At 36.6% G+C, this 22,834-nt stretch overlaps 3 protein-coding genes across 4 annotated transcripts; 2 read left to right on the forward strand and 1 right to left on the reverse strand.

Annotated features, from left to right (window-relative positions):
• Window positions 1–420: 420 nt before the first annotated feature.
• Window positions 421–5,066, reverse strand: LOC113687730 (uncharacterized). 2 transcript variants are annotated; one of them, XM_027205269.2, is made up of 5 exons: window positions 4,766–5,066; window positions 3,210–3,289; window positions 3,039–3,127; window positions 2,580–2,903; window positions 421–1,518 (listed from the first exon to the last, which is right to left on the reverse strand). In XM_027205269.2, exons 2-5 carry the CDS (start codon window positions 3,244–3,246, stop codon window positions 880–882), a joined length of 1,089 nt encoding a protein of 362 aa, XP_027061070.1. In that variant the 5' UTR covers window positions 3,247–3,289; window positions 4,766–5,066; the 3' UTR covers window positions 421–879. The 2 variants fall into 2 exon arrangements, with proteins under 2 accessions (XP_027061070.1, XP_071904479.1); XM_072048378.1 differs by lacking the exon at window positions 3,210–3,289 and having other exon boundaries at window positions 4,766–5,064.
• Window positions 5,067–9,040: 3,974 nt separating this feature from the next.
• On the forward strand, window positions 9,041–20,308 carry LOC113743595 (ATP-dependent zinc metalloprotease FTSH 12, chloroplastic). The gene is made up of 19 exons (XM_027271646.2): window positions 9,041–9,795; window positions 10,041–10,225; window positions 10,507–10,730; window positions 11,461–11,738; window positions 12,136–12,213; window positions 12,302–12,544; window positions 12,623–12,763; window positions 12,858–13,025; window positions 13,493–13,605; window positions 14,431–14,647; window positions 14,955–15,026; window positions 15,628–15,747; window positions 15,851–15,967; window positions 16,049–16,225; window positions 16,365–16,484; window positions 16,615–16,689; window positions 17,345–17,452; window positions 18,295–18,375; window positions 19,375–20,308. The coding sequence occupies exons 1-19, from the start codon at window positions 9,268–9,270 to the stop codon at window positions 19,450–19,452; spliced, it is 3,123 nt and encodes a 1,040-aa protein (XP_027127447.1). The 5' UTR covers window positions 9,041–9,267; the 3' UTR covers window positions 19,453–20,308.
• A 375-nt stretch (window positions 20,309–20,683) lies between these two features.
• Window positions 20,684–21,519, forward strand: LOC113688422 (amino acid transporter AVT3A). The gene is given in 4 exon segments (XM_072048379.1): window positions 20,684–20,940; window positions 20,943–21,166; window positions 21,168–21,341; window positions 21,343–21,519. Coding segments are annotated over 4 exon segments (639 nt in total). The 5' UTR covers window positions 20,684–20,798; the 3' UTR covers window positions 21,442–21,519.
• The last annotated feature ends 1,315 nt before the right edge of the window (window positions 21,520–22,834 follow it).

Genomic DNA, 22,834 nt, shown 5'->3' on the forward strand with positions numbered 1-22,834 from the left:
AAAAAAGAGATTGAAAAATATATTTAAAAAATTTTTAGAAAAAAAAAGTCGATCTAAACAAAGCGTTCGGTACTGACCCAGGAATTATATTTATGGGATGAGATGATGGGTTAATTTAATGCTGCAAGCAGCAAACCTACAAAAGTTCTTCCCCAATCTTTATTATTATTACAGTACAAAAGTTCAGATTATTTTTCTGGTGCAATAATCTTTCAAATAGTTAAATGGTGGACATTAATCCAGTGGCCTGCTTCTTTTTAGTTCATCGGTTAAGACTCTCACGACTGCTATTTGATACTGCTAATTAATTTCAAATGTAGATCAAAGATGCAACAAACTGATACTACTTATATTTGATGTTAGTCTCTCAACTCTTTCAATGCGAAGTTAAAACGAATAGAAAAGCTTTGACAAGAGAAGTATTTGTTAATACGTTGTTATTTACCATCTCAAGCATAATCCAATTTGCAATTCAGTACCTGTTGCTTTTGGTATGGATTGTAGGCAGATTGATCCAAATAGGTACCTGTGCAGTAACATTCGTGGTCTCAAACTTCCACAAGGCAATATCAATGGTGATACCACGTTCACGCTCAGCCTTGAGCTTGTCAAGCACCCAAGCATACTTGAATGACCTCTTGTTCATTTCAGCAGCTTCTTTCTCAAACCTCTGCATCACACGCTTGTCAATTCCTCCAAGCTTGTAGATGAAGTGACCGGTAGTGGTCGACTTTCCAGAGTCGACGTGACCAATGACCACAATGTTGATATGAACCTTTTCCTTACCCATTCTGAAGTTTTTTTAAAACTGAAAACATGACAGTAAATACTTTAATAGTACAAACATTCCACATAAGTGGCATGCCACAGAAAGTGTTCTTAGGCCAAGCCTTTCGCCTTCATCAACTTCAGGATGTAGCCGTAGCGATCGGCTGCAGAAGCTCTAATAAAAATAATCCTTGCACCCTCGTTCTCATATTTGGCATAGTGATCACATGCTTCAAGTCTCCACTCGTCCGGAATATCCATTGAGGTGATCACATCCTGGCACTGCATTATGCCGTGGAGGGAGTCGTACTCCGACCTACTCCGTCTGTCCTCAAGAACGAAGTCGGTGTAATTCCCGATCTTGCTTAGAGCATCCTCAAGACCAGTAGATGACCGTGTCGATTTTGAACCTCTACTCCCTTCAGGTTCACCACTGGTTCCTAGGCTTGAGGCTGACCATTTTTGTCCAACTGCACCAGGAACTGGGGGAACATAGTAGACGTCGTCGTCATCCTCAACTGCTGGTACGTTCACCGGAGTAGGCACCCTCGAGCTAGAGGCTTTACCTTTTCCCTTTCGACTTTTACTAGCAGAGTTGATCCGTTCTCGGCGAGGCGGTTCCAAATGAACGACCTCGCTTGCAGACTGGGCACGGCTGCCTGTGGCATGTCTTCCAAGCAGTAGAGGTGTCAACCGATCGTACCAGTAGCATGAATTCTCTTTTTTGAAGTCAACGTACGAGGCATTGGTCTGGTGAAATGCAAATATGAAGTCAAGACACAGGAATTGATAGTGTACAAGGAAAATATCTTAATATTCGAGTTATTTCAACAAGGAAAATGCTAATTCAATTAACTTTGTCGATAGCTAAATCCAGGATCCAAAACTTTGTCGATAGCTATTTTTTTGTATATTAAACAAAGAGTTGTGAATGACAAATCACCAGCAGCTAAGCCGAGCAAATTCCACCACATTTTGCAGTCAAATAATCCAATCAAAGCTAATCCAGTTAATGACAATGCCCAGAAAAGAATGGTCAACTAAGCGAAGGATAATCCAACTTCAAGTAAATCATATCATGGAAACAAGAACCCAGATTTATAAATTTACTCACTAATGCTGCCTTGATTTGCTACTATCACATCTTACTTCCAATATAACCCATACAGAGAGGATAAAAGAATCCAAAGCCACACTGATTACTTTGTGAAGAAACAGAAAACACAACCAAGTCTCCAAAACACATGGACAAAAAAGCTGATTCAGCAAGAAAGACTAAAAATGAGGATGAAAAGGGATGTAACTCGAGTTGTCATCCGAATTCATTGAAGCTGTATTTTTTTTTAAAGTAAAAAATTCATGCGCTTACTGAAAACTCTAAATATTCAAGTTATTTTAACAAGGAAAATATATATTATTCAGGAACCTCCCCTTATAACCCTTTATAACCCAAATCTAGCATGCTTCAGAATTGAATATTATGAGTTGTGGACCAAATTACAAGTTCTTTTCATCATTCAATCTAATAAGGATGTAATGACTGAGCGTCAATTCGTAACTCATCTCAAGACTTTGCGGAAAAAAAAAAGATGGAATAACAAGTGGAGTCAGCATATAAAACTTGATGAAGTCACCGGCAAACTCAAGGATGAAAAGACATCAAGGATTAGACACAAGTGAGAATAACAAGTGCAGTTTAAACAAGATTGAGTGCTCAGCTTTTAGTTCAATAGGGAATCTGAAGTCACCTTTCAAATCTGAAGTACAGAGAAATTCAATTAACAGAAGTCAGGGAAGCGACAAGTCCATACCTGCTCCAAGTTGGCCCAATGTTCATCATCAGCAGTGAAACAGTAGCTGTCCTCACTCCACCCAACCCCGGTCTCTGTCTTTGATGAAATCCCACGCAGATTGCAGAACAGGTCCCATTTCTTCTTGATGTAATAGAATCTGGTCTGCAATTGCTGGCCAGTCACAGTCAGTATGTGATTGCTCGCCAAATGGGCTGCCAACATGTCGTAGTTGGTCTCTAGCGACTTCCTGTTGTCCCAAATGTTATTTTCCTGAAAACTGACGTAGGCTGTGAGGAAAGCTTCATCCATTGCATCAGTCCAGTGAATCCTAGAAGCCATTTGCTAAGTTTGATGGGGAAAAACAGTTAGCAGTGGACTTATATAACATAAATTGAATTAAAGTGGTTTGGAAACAGATCTGGACAATCAATAGTGAAGCAAAAACAGGTGCAGAAGGAACTCAACCAAGGCACTTGCCTCAAAGTAGACCTCAAGGCACTTGATGTAGTTGTTGGATGCAGTTGACGAACAGGTAGAGCAATGGGACGTACAGCTAACAGGTGCGGCTTCAAAATTCGAACAAAATGTATTATTAACCAATTAATATGCTGCGAAAATTACTTTCTAATACAGCGTAGAAGGACATACAATCACAAGAAGGCTTCTTCCTCTTCTCAGCGGTCATAACCGAAGAGAGAACTGCCTCACAACAACCGTAATGGCAGCAGCTGGACAGTAAAATTATTAACTCATTGCAAAAAATATGCATCCAAACAGCAAATGGGAGTTTGCATCCAAACAAATTCCCAGCATGTTAGCTTTCAAATTCCAGTGTGAAACAAAAAATCCCATGCGTCTGTTAATTCTGGAAATTAGCAGTCCACTATAATACATGTTTTTAACTCCTAACAATAAGATTATGACCTAATTGACATGTATCTAACCTCATCAAATGAGACTTACAACAGAACCAAAAGTTATGAATTCAAGCATCTATAACTGTGCAGGCTGTGGTAAGCACCGTATACGATTTCTTGGTTGAAAAGGTGCAAATCATCTGCTTTTTTTCTTTTTTCTTTTGTTCTGGGTCAGACTCAAAATGTAAAGAATCTTTTCTCTGGGCCACTCATGTAAACTTTTGTTGTCAAGTATATGTCCCATCTCAGTATTCTTCAAAACCATTTTTTCTATTCCTTCATAAAGTGTCTGAGTTATGACTTATCAAGTAGCATCCCATTAAACAACTTATACTACAATAATCCAGGGACAAGTAATAATAATCAACTTATGAGTTTATTATTCAATAATAATCAACATGATCAATGCCAAGGACAAGTAACTTGCTGCTAACTTCAAAGTATTAATCCAGGGACTCGTTGGCTCATTATCAGTAATATTTTGCATATTACTGCCTTGGGCATCCAGACGCTTAAACATTTAACTTTAAATACTTTAAAAATTTTGCAGCAAACCAGTATATTTTGATTTTATGTTTCCTATCACATCCAATCCTTGTGCGTTATGAGGCAAACCTTTTTAATTGGAAAGAAAGCAAAAGAAATCATGGAAAAAAAGAAAACTGATTGCCAAAGGCCAATGCAACTAAGCAGTGAAAATCCCTTGTATTTTTTCGGCAAAACTTTTATTAAACAACTTCTATCCATCTTTAATTTACGTCATAGAATATATTTTACTTCAATTATTTTTTTTAAGGGTGATGAATTTATTTTTTTAAGGGTCATAATATATATTTTACTTCTGTCCACCTTCAATTATTTTACTTCTTAAATTGACATATTCCAAAGCAAAATTAACTTCTAACATTGACTTATCCTCCTAATAAATTCAGGACAGATTTTATTTTCCCCATTAAATATTTTGTTTCCATGATAAGAAAAAAGCCCAAAGACGATAAATCTCCCTGCTTGCAATTTATCCAGTTAATCCAGTTTTAATGCTCATAACCTCCCAATTTGGAAGGCCAGAGCAGCTTTATTCCACCATTCATTCAGATTCGGGTTCAATTAATCCTAAGTAGATTTTAATCTAGCATAAACAAAATCTACTCTTCGCACACACCCAACACAAAATCAGGTGTCCAAGGGAGATAATCAGCTGATGAAGCCGTGGACAACTAGAAAGAGAGATCAACGCAGGTTTATGGAATGTAAATTGCAGCTAATGGTAAATCGAGGGAATTGTACCTGCCGCTGTAGATAGGGAGAAAGTGGAATGGCCTCGGAGCACCCAATTCCGCTTGGGTGTTGGAAGTGTCGACCGCGGCAGGGTGAAATGCGTCCGATAGATTCAAAACGCAGTCAATCTGGTTGTTTGCCGGACGTCGCCGCAGGCTTCGCTTGATTGCTGCTGTCTTTCCCGTCTGTTGGTAGATGAAAATGGTGAAGAGAGGCCCGAACAGAGGAGCTCGTGAAGCCTTTGTGCTGTGTTCAGGAGTAAATGCCTTTTACTGTGGCTTTACTCCTCAACCAACGGTTATTTTTATTAAAGCCCTTTGAAAAATTCAGAGTCCACGTGAGCGAATGAATTGTTTGCATGACTTTAGTGCAAAAGGCTGCACCTAAGGAATCCAATGTCGGAACTCTACGCAGTAAAAAACCCCACTTTTTATTTTACACAGTACAAACGCCAATTTAAAAAAATTTCAAATAACCTCCCAATTATGCTTTCCAAACAAACCCACTATCTGACAAGTTTGTCTATTTATCAACTATTCACATAAATATGGAAGTAGAAGTACAACTACTGTAATCCAAAACAACAAGAACAAAATCTAACTTGATTGATGACTTATAGATTTCTTCCCATCCCAAGATACAAATGACTTCACAACGTTATGACACATCACACAAATAAGTTCCAATATACCATATTGATATTAAAGTAGAAAAGCATAAATGTCACACTTTAACTCAAAACTGTAGCAAAGAAAAAATTTAATGTAACATTTGGAGATGAATAATCATGCTCCATAAAGTCAGATTCGACCAAGCGTTGAGGCTTGATCGCTTTTTAGAATCATTTCATTTCAAATTATTAGTTAATGTGCATGTGCATGTTATCCTTTACAGTTGAAACGCGATTTTAACTCATTTGTATGCATGTTCTGCACCATTTAATCTAATTAGTATGCATGCTCTGCTCTTATTTTTTATAATTACTGCCACGTTTCCGTATTTCAACTCATCACATTTCCCGATTGCATGTGTTATTTACGATTCTATTCCAATTAAAACTTCTATAAGACCATAATAAGAGATAACAAATATAACATCCTTTTATGCGTTTTTAATTTAAATAAGTAAGGGAAAATATTATTTATAGTCCCATTTTTTGTTATTCACACTTTTATAATCATTTTAATCATATAGTTTTCATTAATTAGACTATATGATAAAATAAATGATGGGAGTGCAAGTAATAAAAAATGGAGTGCAAATAAAATTTTTCTAAGTAAGAAGTGGCTTACATACCTTTTTAATTTAAATAAGTAAGAGGTGGCTCCACTTATACTACGAAGTGGCTTTCATGCCTTTTTAATTTGGGTAAGTAAAGAGAAAACATTACCAAACTTCGTAAAAGTAAAAAAATAAATGACAATATTTTATCTTTTAACTTAGTAATCCTAACTAAAAGGGCCAAATTATATAGAAAATAAAAAGGAAATAATATTCATTGGTTGTGGATTTAAAAAATAAAGAATGGTATCATTTATGAAATCTAAATTACGAAATTGCTAAAAAAAACAATGCACTACTGGCCTTTTAATGTGAAAATTTTTATTTGAAACATTCATTTTTGATAAAAATAATGATAATAACAACACCAGTTCCATCAAAAAATTTTAAAAAGTAACATTATCGTTTAAGAGATGAGAGAAAGGATGATGGTTTTTAATAATTTTGAAAACTCTAAAAACACATATTACAAAGATTTTTTTTAATTTATGTTAAAGTTTATGAAAATACTAATCTAGATGCAGTCAACAATTTTAGGGACACAAGATACTAATCTAGCATTTTAACCTGTGTTATGCACGGGTTTATATTTCAAATTGAAATAATATTGTATATAGGAGAAAGAATTTTTTTCTAAAAATCGAAGAAAATAAATTGGTTATAATTTATTTTTTTATATTATAAGTTTTGATACATGGGCATAACATAATATTTTTTGTCGAATTTTTTTTAGAAATTTCTTCTGACCTTACCACCTAACCTAACCCTCTCCTTAAATGCATTAACAATTCCTCTATTATGTAAATTATTATAAGTTAAATTATTTTATTCAAATTGCTTCAGATATTGATAGACAATAAGTAAGCAAGTTTTGGCTTGAAGTTATTTAAGATTTTAAAATTAAATAAGTCCATTTTTTGCTCATAAAGTAAATTTTTTTTCAACATGTTAAGCATACACTTCTTCAAAATTTTGTCTATATATATATATATATATATATATATATATATATATATATATATATATATATTATTTTGTACCAAAATATATAAATATATACAATATAATTTTGATTTGAAATATAAACCCGTGCATAACACGATTTAAAATGCTAGTCATGTCACGTCATATAACTTAACTATATAAAAAGCGTCAGTTTAGCTACAGTAGATATGGACCGGTTATGGTCTAATTCTTAGCAACTCTGGTGGCTTTTACAATGTGACATTCAAAGAAGTTCATCTCTTACAATAGTAGCATGCTTTGTGTTTGATGATTTGCTTCTAAAGGTAGCTTTACCACTACACTGGTTTAGTTTTCTAAAAATTTACGTGTCCCATTGTTATGGAGTATTAGATGATTTGACAAATGTTCTTTAGCTTATTGTTTGGTCCTAAACAAAAATGATTTTACTTTTGCCTTTGTGTTTGTATGCTGAATGATCCTTTAATGTCTTGCAATGGCTCGAACTATCTTTAAATTCTATTGGAAACGATACTTTGATAAACCTGGAAACATTAATTTCATCGATTGTTTTTGACTTTTACTGAATTGTCATGTTAGTGACTATCATAGTTAGGACCAAAGACCAGTTAAAGAGTATTTCCACAGCTTCTACTGTCTTGGTTCTAATTTTCCACATGTTTTGGGGCTCAACAAGTAGAATCTGCACTCAAATCATGATTTGTTTGATATAATTTGGTTTTTGCTTAAATTTTGGTTTTAGGAACTGGTCATGCACTAATTAATTCTTGGCACAGATAAGCACTTCTGAGTTCCATATCTTGATTCATTGAAAGGGGATTGTTCAATGGACCGATCCTAACTTGGGGGGACAAAGACTTTTAACATACCTCAGTCTTCAATTATTTTGCAGCTTCCTTGTTATATTAGTTTCCCTGGTTTTGCACATGGACATGGACATTACTTTAATTACCCTACTGCTCTAATAGTTTGCACATGGACATGGTTTCTCAACATGACGACAATTAAGATCTTTCATGTTCTATTAATTTTAAAAATGAGAGTTATAGGGAATTTTTCAATATATTTTACACAGCAAATTGGGCATTGGCCGTGCCTTGCACATCTAGAAAATTTCTAGTCAATCTAAGAAACAAAAACGAGTTTAACGAAGTCTTCTTCTTCTTCTCCTGCGACTCTGCCTTCTGCCCTTCAAAGCTTCACTCCCAAATCGAAGCTGCTCTCCGCCGCACTCTACGTCTCCATCTCAGTTCTCACTTCACCAGTTCATCTTAACCATTAGCCGACCTTAATTACCGCATCCATACGCCGTGCTGGTTCGTCACTGCCGAAGCCAAAGCGCCAATCATTGCTCATCTCTGGTTCATTGCCGTGCTGGCTCACTTAGGTAAGTTCATATATCCCTAAACTATCTTTTTTATGTTTGATTTTTGCTTAATTGCTTTCAATCAGTGCCATTTAGGGTTTGAATAATAATGTAAATTGGTTGATTATACTTGTCAGCTTAGCTCAATAGTTTCGATGTCTTCATATTGCCTATTTTGTGTGGCTAAAATTATGAATTGATTGTTCATTTGAGTAACAATTTTATAGCTGTGTAAAGGCATAAAGCTGAGATTTTGCAATTCACATGAATTGGTGTTGTAGGCTTGTAGCATGTAAGTTTGTAATTAGAATATTAGATTGATTACAGTTGTGTTAGGACTCAGAAGCAGCGTAGCTATTATGTTGATAACAGGGTTATCTCAGCAGGGTTTTTTTTTTTTTTTTTTTAATAATAAAATGAATTCGGGCTAACCGAATTCATTACCATTTTCGAATTCAAAATCGGTTGCGAAATGAATTCGGTTATATTCAATTCGAATTTGAAATCGATTTAAATTTCTATAAGTCAAATAACCGAATTAATTACTTTTGTGTTGGGCCTATTTGGTGTTGGGCCTAGACGCGTGATAATTTGATTGACCCCATGATTGATTGCCTAACACTATCATTGCCCGGACCCGCATTTGTCACCTGGACCTCGGAGGGTGCTTTCCCAATTTCCGGCTAGCATTCAAAGATAGAGGGAGAGGAAAAACTGAGAATGAAGAGAGAAGCCGAAGTCTCAAAACCATTTTTGCCGGTGGTGCAGCTGCTTTCTTTCTTTCTAGCCCTTTGACTAGACTACTACTACCATCTTCTGCTGCTGCTGCTTTCTGAAGCACTTTCTTATTCATCATCAGGGTTAATGTACTTAACCAACCATGGAGATAAGCACATTGAATTATGCGGCCGGCGGTCACCCATTTCAGTTGTCCTCCACTTCAACGCCACCAACTATAACTGCCAAACAACACCTCCTCCTCAGCCCTAACATTCCTCCTCCTTCCTCTACTCTTTCAAACTTCTTTCTTCTTCCCGTGAGCCGCCCTTTTGCTTCATTTTCTCGCTTCACTTACATGTCTAAGCTCTCCTGCCATAAAAAATCCCAAAGGACCCCCATTTTAGCTTCCTCTTCTTCTTCTTCTGATTCTACTAGTAATGATAACCCTCTCGACCACTCCGCTTCCGATGCTGCTGCTGGCTTCTCTTGGCTCCATCTTTCTCGCCGCTTCTTTACAAATTTCAAGCAACAAACCGGTATTGATTTTCAACATGACGCTATTGCCACACTGGCTCGGCTCGCTGCTCCACTTCGTCGCTCTGTCCAGTTGCCCCACTCTGCGCTGGAAAGGTTTAGGTCCCACTTACTTCCCGATTTCGTCAACTGGAATAAATTGGATCGCTGGAAGGTAATTTTAAATAATACACACAACTCTGTGTATTTCCGTTTGTGCAATTCAATTTTTTTTTTTGGAGTTGTGAAATAATAATAATAAATGCATGGGTTGATTCTGTTGCTCTGCATACTTGGCACCATTGAATTATTAGCATCATCTTTTTTTTTTGGGTTTTTTTAAAAGTTCTTGATTGATGGCCCCTCTCAGTGTGAATCTCAACTGAGGTAATGTGCTTGTTTTCTTGTTTGGGTTTTCAGGACGTAAAGAATTGGGAAGCCAAGAGAATTGGTGTTCTAATTCTTTATGCACTTGTTATGGTGGCTTCTTCTCGAGGAATTTACAAGGCAATTCAAGCACCTGTTATTAATCGAGAAAGAAGAGAGCTGGCTGAGGCATATATGGAGGCTCTCATTCCTGAGCCTACTCCCACAAATGTCAGAAAGTGTGTGCTACTTTTCCTATCTCACCTGATTTTAGTTTGGAAGAGTACGATTTCAGCTCTCACCCAGGAGCACATGACTTGAACAGTTACTATGACACGAATCTTCTGCATATTTACTTTTATATACACGTTCCAATGTTACCTGATGACATACTTATGACTTCCTTGATAATGTTTGTCATTTGACTGTCTCAATACCCGCTGCCATGATTTTTTTCTTTTATTTTTTAAAGTGTCTTTTGATTGCACTCGTTATCTCAGATGTTTGTTCTTTAATGCAGGTTCAAAAAGGGTTTGTGGAGGAAGACAACTCCAAAGGGCCTAAAACTCAAAAAGTTTATTGAAGGACCTGATGGAACGCTTGTTCATGATAGTTCTTTTGTTGGGGAAGATGCATATGATGATGATGATCATCCCCGGGACAGTGTAAAAGAAATTATAGACCAAGATGTGAAATTGAGCAAAGAAGAGAAGAAGGTTTTGAAAGAAGATTTAACAATTTTGGGTGAGTTTGCAAGTCTGTTTTTCTTCCCTCAAGTTAGTGGGCATGCTCCTTTTACAGACCATTTTGTGACACTACCCGTGAAAATAAGAAAAGGGAAAAAGATTAATGTTTTTAAATCTTCATTTAACAAGGTTCCTGGGTACATTAATTTTTGACTTGATGCGTGCTTTTTTTTATTTTTTTTATTAAGGACCTGGGACTGGATATTGAGTTGTTTTCTATGTTTTAAGTTAATTAAATTTTAGCTGATTTGGTAATTTAACGTCCTATATAGAGTTAGTTTATAGAAAACATAAGGATGGAATGTTGTACCAGCAAATATTTTTTATACAATGTTTCCATTATGTCCTGGTGGAATTCCCGGCTTTAACTATTTTCTTTGACCAGTTGTATACATGTGATAATGTTGTAAGTAAAAATAATGGACTTCAACTGACTACTGATGAGGCAAGAAGATACAAGTGTGGAAATGCTATTGTTTGGTTTGTTATGTCTCTTTTACATACCTGAAGGACTAAACAAAATCAGCATTACTTTGGTAAAAATTGGAGCAGCAAACTTGGATTTGGCATGAATCTGAATTTTTTTCTCTTTTGTGAGTAGTACAAAGTGGAAATTTGATGGGGGTCAAGATGCTGTTAGGTGCCAGCTGCCGCCTTAAGTGCCCCACGATCTGCGTGATGGCCTGTTAATGTGGTTAAATAGCTTTTTTAACAACCTTCTTTTGCAGGAGAAAATCAGGAGAGTCAAGGAACTTGGCGTCAAAGGCTTCAAGCATGGAATGAAATCCTTCAGAAGGATAAGTTAGCTGAACAATTAGATTCATTGAATGCCAGATATGTAGTTGAGTTCGATATGAAAGAAGTTGAGAATAGCCTGCGCAAAGATGTTCTTGAAAAGGTCAAGAACAACCACGGAAACCGAGCGCTGTGGATTTCTAAAAGATGGTGGCGCTACCGCCCTAAACTTCCTTACATGTATTTTCTTCAAAAACTTGATTCTTCTGAGGTAATGATTCTAGTAGTTCATCCTTCTGTGTCTTTCTTCGTCTTGCCATTTAGGAAATTGGAGAATCTTTCCTCACGCATTTCTGCACTGATGAGGGAGAGAACTTGTAAAGTTCACATACATGAAAACATACTTGGTAAAAAATATGATGCAGATGGAGCAATGTTATTTATGTCATGCTTGTGTATGCATAAAACTTGAACTGTGCAACGCTTTCTTGACTGGTTGGCTTCCATTAGTGGGAGTGTGAGATGTTAGATTTCATTGATGAACTCCAGTGGGAGTGTGAGATGTGAGATGTTAGATTTCTTTGATATCCCTTATTTGATGCTAGGTGCAATAAATTGTTGGGGTCAACTGTAGAAGTCAGGTTATGATTTGTGTTTGATTTTTGCAGGTTGCTGCTATTGTTTTCACAGAAGACCTGAAAAGGTTGTATGTGACAATGAAAGAAGGGTTCCCAATGGAGTATATTGTGAGCTTTGTAGCTCTTGGTTATGGTTCAGCTGAAATTGTATTCTTTTTCATTTGAAATTGCTTATTGATGCATTGTACTTTCTCAGGTAGATATGCCACTTGATCCTTATTTGTTTGAGATGATATCAAGTTCTGGTGCTGAAGTTGATCTCCTCCAAAAGCGGCAGATTCATTACTTTCTTAATGTTGTCTTTGCTTTGCTGCCTGGAATACTGATATTGTGGTTCATAAGAGAATCTCTGATGCTTCTTCACATCACTTCAAGACGTTTCCTTTATAAGAAGTACAATCAACTCTTCGACATGGCTTATGCTGAAAATTTCATTTTGGTAAATTTTATTGTCTCTAAATTTGTAGTTTCTTCGTCTTGAGTTTATTTTTGATCTCTTATTCCGCCACTTTCTCAGCCAGTAGGGGAAGTTGGGGAAACAAAGTCTATGTACAAAGAAGTAGTACTGGGAGGAGATGTCTGGGATCTACTAGATGAGTTGATGATATACATGGGAAATCCCATGCATTATTATGAAAAAGAAGTGAAGTTTGTGCGGGTAAGCTTCATATGTTGATAATTAAAACAGTGGATAAAATATGCCAAGAATTAATGAGTTGTAATTTTTTCGTGTCATGTTATTTGCTTTACAGGGTGTGCTTCTCTCTGGACCTCCTGGAACAGGCAAAACACTTTTTGCCCGAACTCTTGCAAAGGAAAGTGGGTTGCCTTTTGTTTTTGCTTCTGGTGCAGAGTTTACAGACAGTGAAAAAAGTGGTGCTGCAAGAATAAATGAAATGTTTTCTATTGCTAGGAGAAATGTAAGTCTGGCCAGTTTGAAAACCTTGTTCGATATCTTGTAATGTAGATGGTGATGTAGGCTTGTGGTTAAGCTTCTTTTTTCCTTGTGTTAGAACAAAAGTTTGATTCGGACCATCTCCATTCTCCTCTCCTCTTCATTCCTTTCTGCCACCCTCTGCTTCTGAAACATCTTGATACAAAGACTGCTGTGTCTTCTAAATTTCCCTTTTGCGTGTTTAATGTTTCCATGCTTTACGTTTATCAGTTCCCCATTATTTTTCTGTTGATCATGTTCTTATACATGAAATTTACTAAAGATCATCAGGCAAGAATTCTCTGCCTTTGGAGCTTTTGGAAAAACACATTCTGATTTTCATTAGTTTTGTTTTAGGATTTTTTGTGTTTAAATTTTTTCCCCCCAAAAAACCTTCGATGCCTTCGTGCTATGTCTAGGAAGAACAAAATTTAATCATCCTTCTTTATGCAGGCTCCTGCTTTTGTTTTTGTTGATGAGATTGATGCTATTGCTGGGAGGCATGCCCGAAAGGATCCACGAAGAAGAGCAACATTTGAAGCTCTTATTGCTCAGCTTGATGGAGAGTTAGTGTCTTCCTTATGCCACAACTATATTGCTTCTGCGTATCTAAGTATTGATCTGGCAGGTTTATCTTTTTAAGATTTAGGATGTTATTTCCTGGAATCCCCAAAATTTTGACCACAGCACTTTGTTTGCTTGAGATTCAGTTTTGTGAATCCAGGAGGAATTATCCACATACAAGTGATTGTGAGGGAAATTCATAGTGATGATTCGATGTGTGTGGTGTTTCATGTTGTTCCATCTTGGTCTCCTAGTGAAGGATGTTTAGTAGCATGGTAAACTTTTTAAATCTATAGGGTTGTGTGCTCAATCAGAATTCAACTGTAAGAGAGAGTTCCTGTTTTTGTTACAAAGATCATATTATGAGACTATGTATGTGATGTAAGACTTAAAATGACAGACTTGCTAAACTGAATAATAAATTATACTGCTTTCATGTGATTAATAGATGGTGAACGTTTATGCATTTTGATGTATTGTTGCCATGCACTAGGAAAGAAACAGTGGAGCTAGTTATGGCTTCTCTATTTATTAGTAGTATCAAGTTAGAGTTTCTGACAATTGTTGTCATAACTTCACTAACATTAGTGTTTCCACATTGCATATTGTTGTACTTCTGACTGGATGTATATCAATCATGGGAACATGTTGTAATCGAATAAAGATTGGCAAGGAGAAGGAAGGGGTGGGAGTAGAAAGAGAGAGATAGATGAAGGGATAGAGTCAATTTCACAATTTTATAATTGTCCATATTGAAATTTGCAGCTGCTGTTTAGTAATTTCAAGTTTAATATTACCACTTACAAAGGGAAGTCTGTTGTTCCCAGGAAAGAAAGAACAGGTGTTGACAGGTTCTCATTGAGGCAAGCTGTCATATTCATCTGTGCTACTAATAGGCCAGATGAATTGGACCTAGAATTTGTTCGGCCTGGACGTATTGACCGTCGTTTATATATTGGATTACCTGATGCAAAGCAACGTGTACAAATTTTTGGTGTGCATAGTGCTGGTAAACGACTTGCAGAGGATGTTGATTTTGAGAAGGTATAATGTGTCTAATTGCTGAACTCTTGTATCAATCTTCACCGATTTTACAACTCCTCCGAGGTATCATATGGGGGGTTTTTTCAATCTCTTTCTATGCAGGTCGTGGTCCCCTTCCATTTAATGTATCGGTGGAAGGAGAGTCTTGTTTTCTTTTGTCTGCTACTATTTAATTAAGAATTTACTCTCCTGCCCTCTCTCTCTGTTAAATATTTTACCTCCATGGGGCTTTGGAGTAAAGGGGCTTCTGACTAAAAGGTCTGGAGAATGGTTTACTTGTGACAATCTTGTCTCTTTACTTGTGCAGCTTGTATTTCGGACTGTTGGATATTCAGGAGCGGATATTAGAAACCTAGTGAATGAAGCTGGAATAATGTCGGTAAGTTAGTCATCTCTGTGCTTTACAAGCTATATTTCTGATCTACTGTGTACATATTCTGGTGACCTCTGTTTTAATGGATGGAATGGAATAATGAACATGGAAATGTTTTATTGTTCAAGAGAAAGCTTGCAGAATTAATAAAGTTTTTATCACCATGTTTTGCGGATTACTTGTTGGCAGATCTCTTATCCTTTTGCATTTGAATTCTTAAATCCTGATTATTGAGATCAAGGCTTAATCCTCTGATATTATTTGTGTAATGGATAAATTAAATATCTTGAGTTTCAAAATGTATAGCCTTCCTAAACTGCAGCTGATGTTTAAAAGTCTATCTCAAGATATATATTTGGTTAAACATGAGAACTTAAGATGCAACTCGGATATAATATTTACTTCCCAACCCTCCCCCCCTTTTTTGTGAGCTCAACGTATTAAATCCATGCAGAAAGATCTTCAAGATGTTGAGGCTTTCTCAACAGTTGGAACTTTTCATGACCTTTGGCTCTAGATATGATTGTTGTCTTCTATTTCACTTGTATTGTATACATACAGATGATGAACAAAATACTCCTAACAGGCTTTTTCACTACTTGTACAGGTGAGAAAAGGGCAGACTAAGATCTACCAGCAAGACATTGTAGATGTATTGGACAAGCAACTGCTTGAGGGTATGGGTGTGCTTCTCACGGAGGAAGAGCAGCAGAAGTGTGAACAAAATGTAAGCATTTTATGCATGCAAACTAATAAGAGTATCGCTGCTAACATTTTGAGATCCTTCTAGATGTTCTTTTCATCACATGTTTAATGTGTTCACATAATAGGTGTCTTTTGAAAAGAAAAGACTTCTGGCAGTACATGAAGCTGGACACATAGTCTTGGCACACTTGTTCCCTCGTTTTGATTGGCATGCATTTTCTCAGCTTCTACCTGGTGGCAAGGTACAGCTCCTGTTGTGAACATTTATAGCGCTTAATCTTGCCCGAGTTGCCTCCAACACTGTTCCTTGTTCTATTGAAAAGGAAACTGCTATATCTGTGTTTTATCCTCGAGAAGATATGGTTGATCAAGGTTATACAACCTTTGGCTACATGAAAATGCAAATGGTAGTTGCTCATGGTGGGCGATGTGCTGAACGTATTGTATTTGGGGATGATATTACCGATGGTGGACAAGATGATCTGGAAAAGATTACAAAGGTAAGTAAATAGTTTCAGATCTATTTCTGAAAGCAGATAAGAAGCTGCTTCACTGATGGGCTAGTTTTTAAGTATCTAGTTTGGAGTTAAATGGGGACCTATCTCTTCTGCTTGGTAATAATTTCCATTTTCCCTTTAGATTGCTCGAGAAATGGTGATAAGCCCCGGAAATCCTAGGTTGGGGCTTACAGCTTTGACAAGAAGACTTGGACTGGTTGAGAGACCAGATAATCCTGATCGTGAGCTTATTACATATAAGGTAGTTCTTTTTTTTTTTTTTTTAAGAATTTTAAGCTTCATTGTAGGAATTCCTTTTGCTTAAGCATGATCACATCCTTAATTTTTCTGAGCAACTAATTATGCTGCTTCAACTTGTTATGGTGATATAGTGGGACGATCCTCATGTTATTCCTGCTGATATGACAGTTGAAGTTTCTGAACTATTTACCAGGGAGTTGGCAAGAGTAAGTGAAGTATCCCTTTGTGATTGTTTCATGTTTCTTGGAGGACATAGCCCTTTGTGATGGTTTCATGTTTCTTGAAGGACATATCCCTTTGTGATGGTCTCATGTTTCTTGAAAGACATCCTGAATCTTTTTGCACCCAAATGTGGTTATTGCTTTGCTCATATAAAGGTTATTCTGGTTTGAGATAAGTGAAGAATATAATTCAGTTACTTCTCACATCCAAACCACTTTAGATTTATAGACCTTGGCAGGTGGAAGATATGGGAGTCTTGAACATCCTTGTCTGCTACTAAAATCAAACATGTTTCCAGGACTATTAAGGAAAGGAGAATCGAGTTCAAGTTTGTGTTCTTGTTACTACCTTCAGCTTTCTTTTAAGCTAAACTTTTCCAGATATGAAGAAACTATGTAACCACAAAAGGATAACTTTATGAGAATAATTTTCATGACTAGATATTTTTTCTGTTCATAGCAAAATGAGAGTGAAACCCATAACATCACTAAGGTGAAATAATTTTATAGATTTACTCTGTGGAACCAGATTACACTGCCAAGCAAAACAGATATGAGGAGGAGGGTCTCCAATGCACTTTCTTCTCTATATATTGCATATCTGCAAATTCAGTGAAAACTATAATTTCTTATGTTGCAGTACATTGAAGAAACAGAAGAATTTGCAATGAAGAAATTAATGGAGAACAGGCACATACTAGACATGATTGCAAAGGAACTTCTTGAACACTCAAGGATAACTGGATTGGTGAGTCACTATTTACGTTTCATTCTTCTCGTCTGTGGCTTTGAGACATATAACAAATATTATCCTTATTGGCTAATTTTTCGTTCTTTTTGTCTCTCCCATTTGTGTTATTCTGATGAATAAATACGTTTGGAGCTGCATGAATAGATCATTTACTTTATAAGAGTCTGATTAACTGCCTCATGCATTCATGATTTAATATAAGTCCCTCTTGCAGGAAGCTTTGTTGTCAACATGTACTCTTGGTATTGCTTAAAAGATGCTGTCTTGGAGTCTATGCATAGATCTATGTATTTATGTATGAACGTATGTATGTTTGTGTGTATGTATGTATAAATGTCGAATAATAGCTTTTGTTTAGAAAAGGATTTATATTAATGTTTCCCAGATTTTTTTCCGTTTCCTTCTTGACTATTGCATTGGGCTAGTCAGCGTACTATACCCCCAAGAAAGAACAATATGTTAGGAAAATAAGTTTGACCAGACCTAGCAAAGGTTTTCTAGGAAAGTCAGCTATGTATACACCTCTGCAACTACATGAACTTGCTTTTCTGGATGGAAGTTTATAAGAAGATATTCCCTGCAGGAAGTCTTGATATTAACTGTCTATATGGTGATTTTTCTCTGCGGTGCTTTGTGATAATTAAGTAGTGCTTAATTATTGTGTTTCTTTCTTATTTGCTCAATGATGGATTCTTGTTTGACCTAAACCTTCTGTGTCTAGATTTGCAATGGGATAAGGTTTGTTCAAGTATTTGTTTACCACTTTTGTTAGTGAAAAACTAAGAAGGATTTGGGATTGTGGTGTTAGCTCTTTTGGTGCTTTCTGTTTCTGTTCTCAGGAAGTCGAGGAAAAGATGAGAGGACAATCGCCACGTATGTTTGAAGATTTTGTGAAGCCTTTCCAAATAAATTTGGCTGAGGTAGTATTCCTTTCTGTATTTCCTCGTTATATTGATAAAGCCAATAGTACTATGTGAAGCTTTAGTCACTTAAGCGTCTGTTATCTTTGTGATAAATATTATGATAATATTATAGCTTAGGAAAATGCATTTGATCTTCTAACATGCGGTTCTGTTTCTCTGTCTCTCTGGCTCTGATTTGTGCCTTTTATTTAAATGTCACATCAATGCCCAAAGATATAATCAGTTGAACAATCTTTATTCATCTCCATCCAATCTTTTGTTGAGCAATGTAGCTTTGGTGATTGAGCGCAAAGAAACTTGTTGACTTGGAATGTCTTGCACTTCTGTTACCATGGAGAATGTTTTCTAGATACATTATTTTGGAAATTGATTCAGCAGCTTTTCATTGTGGTGACAAAACTACAAAATTGTTTTGCATTATTTGACGTACTTGATATCTTTGGTTTGTGGTTTTTTTTTTTTAAAATTGAAGTCTCGTGTTCCTGATTACTATAAAGCTATTTTTTCTTCCTGTTAGGCCAAGGTGTAGCCTGTACGTGTGTTAAGTGAGATCCTTGTGATTTGTGAGAGCAGCATATATTGCTGGTGTTTTATGTCTGCTTTCTTTCTGCCTAGATATAGATACTGTTTGTACGTGTTTATTTGGGTCTACTGTACATCCTTTCTTGCCATGTTTTTTAGTGTCCGCTAAAGCACGTCACTAGTCCAGCTCTCAAGTCACAGAAGGCTGTTATTTATCGAGTTAAATGCTAAATTGTTATTTTGAACTGTGAGAGTACTGTTTATACTTAACTTCGTTTTCAAAATTTCCATACCATTGGCCTTCTAATTTCTCTAAAGTGCTAAGTGATACAGTGTTTGAAGGATGAATTTGCTATTCTGACAGCCTTGTACTAGTACACATTCCGCATATTTTTCTTTGTGATAGGGACTTTTCATTTTAACGTTAGATTATCATATGTAATTTATTAAATCCTTTATGTTGAATTCTGCCAGGATGGACCATTGCCTCACAATGACCGTGCGCGTTATCAACCTCTGGACATCTATCCTGCACCACTTCACAGATGCTAGGTAGGGGTTCATCCTCCCAAATGTGTGATTGGTTGGGATTCATAGCATAAATTCTTGAATTAAGAAAAAAAATATTATGGGATTCAAGAAGGACAAAGCAAGCTCATTCTCGTATGTCCTGAACGTTCCTAGAGAAGATACTCCCCTAGTCGCCCCTAATGGCTATCATCTCTCTTCCAGAACAAGACTTTTGCTAATGTCTTCATAGCTATAGTGGGAGCAGGTGTCCTTGGCCTACCCTACATATTCAAGAGAACAGGGTGGGCGATGGGCGTCCTTATGCTCTCCTCGGTAGCCTTCCTCACGTACCACTATATGATGCTCTTAGTCCACACGCAGAGGAGACTTGAATCCAATCTGAAGTCTCCAAAGATCAAAGATATAATCACGACCAATTTTGGGCAGGGACTATTGAGCAGCCTTTGTTTAGTTGGGTTTGTGCATTAACCTATTCTTTACTTTCCCACTGATGATGAACCCCGTTTATGAGGTGGTGGAGAGGAGATTCTATGAAGCCAGGTATTGCTTGTGGATGAGATGGGTTACGGTTTTGGGAGTGACGGTGGTGGCTCTCCTGGTGCCAAATTTTGCTGATTTCTTGTCTCTAGTTGGGAGTAGTGTATGCATCGTTCTGGGTTTTGTTTTGCCGGCTTTGTTTCACTTGATCGTGCACAAGGAAGAATTGGGGTGGCAAGGTTTGGCTCTAGAAGTGGCAATTGTAGCACTGGGTTTAGCATTTGCGTCTGCGGAACATGGACTTCCTTGAAAGTAGCGCATGATAGAATTTTCAGTGTTTAGAATTTTATTAGAATTATTGTTAAATAAAATTCCACAAAATGGTGGCTTTACTCCAGAATCTTTAAATAGAAATTACGCAAAATTCTAAAATGAAATAAAGTAATAAAAAAGGGTAAAAAAATAGGTCACTCACGAATTCTGCCAGCCAATGTGTTCTTACAATTACTGCTTGAGACAATGGCAACGCTATCAAAATTGTAACACATCATTTCTGGGGCTTGATTTGACTTACGAAAAAGGACAAAAATTAGAATTTTGGAATTCATAATGAAACATACAAGAGAGGGAGAGACAGTTTATCATCTATAGGATGTCAAATTTGATTTTTCCAGACATTGATGACTAGGACAGGCTATGACACTGTAACTTATCAATTTTATTACCAAAGTCACTATATTATCAACTGATATTACTTTTTTTTTTTTTTAGAATTGAAGTTCAACATCGACATTTTTTGTTTTTGTTTTCCTTTTTTTTGGGAATAGTTTGATGGATGGATGGATGGATGGATGTCCAAATGAGGACGGGTCAACAGTATGTCCTAGGGAATGTATTTTTTTGTGTTGGGCCTTTTTTGGGATTACTTTTGTATTGGACCTATTTGGGTGGTGGTTTATGCTTTTGAAGGGATCGAAATGGTATTGCCGCTGGAGTCAGAGGCAAAGGAGAAGCAGCAGTTTGTGAGAATCCTGGGCTGGGCAGTGGCTTCATCTTCTTAATGTATGGAGGAATTGGAATTTTGGGGTATTTTGCTTTCAGTGAAGAGACCAAAGTTATAATCACGACCAATTTTGGGCAGGGACTATTGAGCAGCCTTGTTCAGTTGGGTTTGCGCATTAACCTATTCTTTACTTTCTTACTGATGATGAACCTTGTTTATGAGGTGGCGGAGAGGAGATTCTGTGAAGCTAGGTATTGCTTTGTGGATGAGATGGGTCACGGTTTTGGGAGTGACGTTGGTGGCTCTCCTGGTGCCAAATTTTGCTGATTTCTTGTCTCTGATTGGGAGCAGTGTATGCATCATTCTGGGTTTTGTTTTGCCGACTTTGTTTCACTTGATCGTGCACAAGGAAGAATTGTGCACAAGGCAGGGTTTTGGCTCTGGATATGGCAATTGTAGCACCGGGTTTAGTATATGCTGTCCACGGAACATGGACTTCCTTGATAGAGATTATGGTAGCCAAGGCTTGAGAAACAAAGCAGAGAATGGACCTGTATGCAGAATTTTTTTTAATTTTTAATTTTTAAAATTTTGCCATGCTTAGTACACTTATTTCTTGTACTTTCTAGTTTTCAGTTTTTGGTATTGTTGCTATGTGGATGAGTGTGTTTGGCACTTGTTACCATTTCATCCCAATCAGAAGAAAGCCCAATGGCCACTTGAGGGAAGTAGTAGGAAGAAGTATGTGCTTTCCAGAATCAAGGTGGATATGTCATAAAGGGGCCAAATTTGTTATTAGTAGCAGAAAGGCGTTTCGTTACAAATATGTAATAGGAAAATATCTAGTGGACATATAATATCAAAATAGATTGGTTGTTGAAACGAGTCTAGGACCTATCTTTTGGTGATGCAAATTGGAAACAAAAAGTTTATGATGCGCATTTGTTAATGATGATATAAGCAAGCAAATGTTCATTTGTGCCAAATAATAATTGTACTATGAAAGCTGAATTACATTGGTTGGTTTTACACAAGCAACGTTAAATTAAATCTCCCATAACGCAATGCAACACAGACTTGGAAACTAATAATTGCATTTGACATTTCAAGACTTGAGCATCCCAAAGAAAAAAAATAAATAAAACCATTCCATCAAAGAGTATGAAAAATTTTATAACAATAAAATCTAACATCCCACTCCATCCACCGTGACTAAATTGCTGCAAAAATGGTACTATTGGTAGTATTGTACTTAATTTGAGCCCAACAGTACTCTCTCAACCACCAAATTCTTAAATGCACTAAAAAAAAACTCATAGTAGTTGAAGAAACACAACAAAGGAAAGAGGGAGAGAAAGCGGAAGAAAAAAAAAGCCAAAAGAAAAATTGTAATATCCAGAATCTTGTGCATCGCACTTTCTCCTTGCAGGTGATTCTGCCAATAGTTCTGGTTTCTCCCCTTCCTCTGCAAGTTAACGGGCAAGTTTAGCTGACAAAAGAGAATATGCCTAGAGCGTCCTATGTATTTTTTTTTTCATAAGAAATAACCTTTGATTAAATATTTTATAACATCACAAACCATTCAAGTTGAACATTATGAGAAGATGCTCTAATATGTCACCTATGCAATATATATTTTTTTAAAGCATTCTTTTTTATTATTTTTTAAGTAGAAAACTGGGAGCGCTCCTCCCTTACATGCACACGTCGAATTCCTACGTAGATGGCATTGTCCAAGTTAACCAGTAGTTGAATATGACAAGGCAATTTAGAGAAGGAGTCAAACATTCCTTAACCCCTATCCGAGAAGCCCGCCAGAGCATCAGCAATTGCATTGGCCTCTCTATAAATGTGACGCACCTGCCTAGTTTGGCTTCCTAACAGGGTCCTTATATGTTGACTGATATTGCAAAGGGGCCAAGT

Source organism: Coffea arabica, chromosome 5e (assembly GCF_036785885.1).
Source record: "Coffea arabica cultivar ET-39 chromosome 5e, Coffea Arabica ET-39 HiFi, whole genome shotgun sequence".
Classification (NCBI taxonomy): Eukaryota; Viridiplantae; Streptophyta; class Magnoliopsida; order Gentianales; family Rubiaceae; genus Coffea; species Coffea arabica.

Bases quoted from the DNA above. Each gene is read 5' to 3' on its own strand.
- LOC113687730 (XM_027205269.2), bottom strand. From the start codon at position 3,246: ATGACCGCTGAGAAGAGGAAGAAGCCTTCTTGTGATT. The intron at 2,904-3,038 runs GCAAGTGCCTTG...CATCAAACTTAG, and splicing joins GCCTTGAGGTCTACTTTGAG to CAAATGGCTTCTAGGATTCA. The intron at 1,519-2,579 runs GTATGGACTTGT...GCATTTCACCAG, and splicing joins ATTGGGCCAACTTGGAGCAG to ACCAATGCCTCGTACGTTGA.
- LOC113743595 (XM_027271646.2), top strand. From the start codon at position 9,268: ATGGAGATAAGCACATTGAATTATGCGGCCGGCGGTCACCCATTTCAG. The intron at 12,764-12,857 runs GTAAGCTTCATA...TTTGCTTTACAG, and splicing joins AAGAAGTGAAGTTTGTGCGG to GGTGTGCTTCTCTCTGGACC. The intron at 15,748-15,850 runs GTAAGCATTTTA...TTCACATAATAG, and splicing joins AGCAGAAGTGTGAACAAAAT to GTGTCTTTTGAAAAGAAAAG.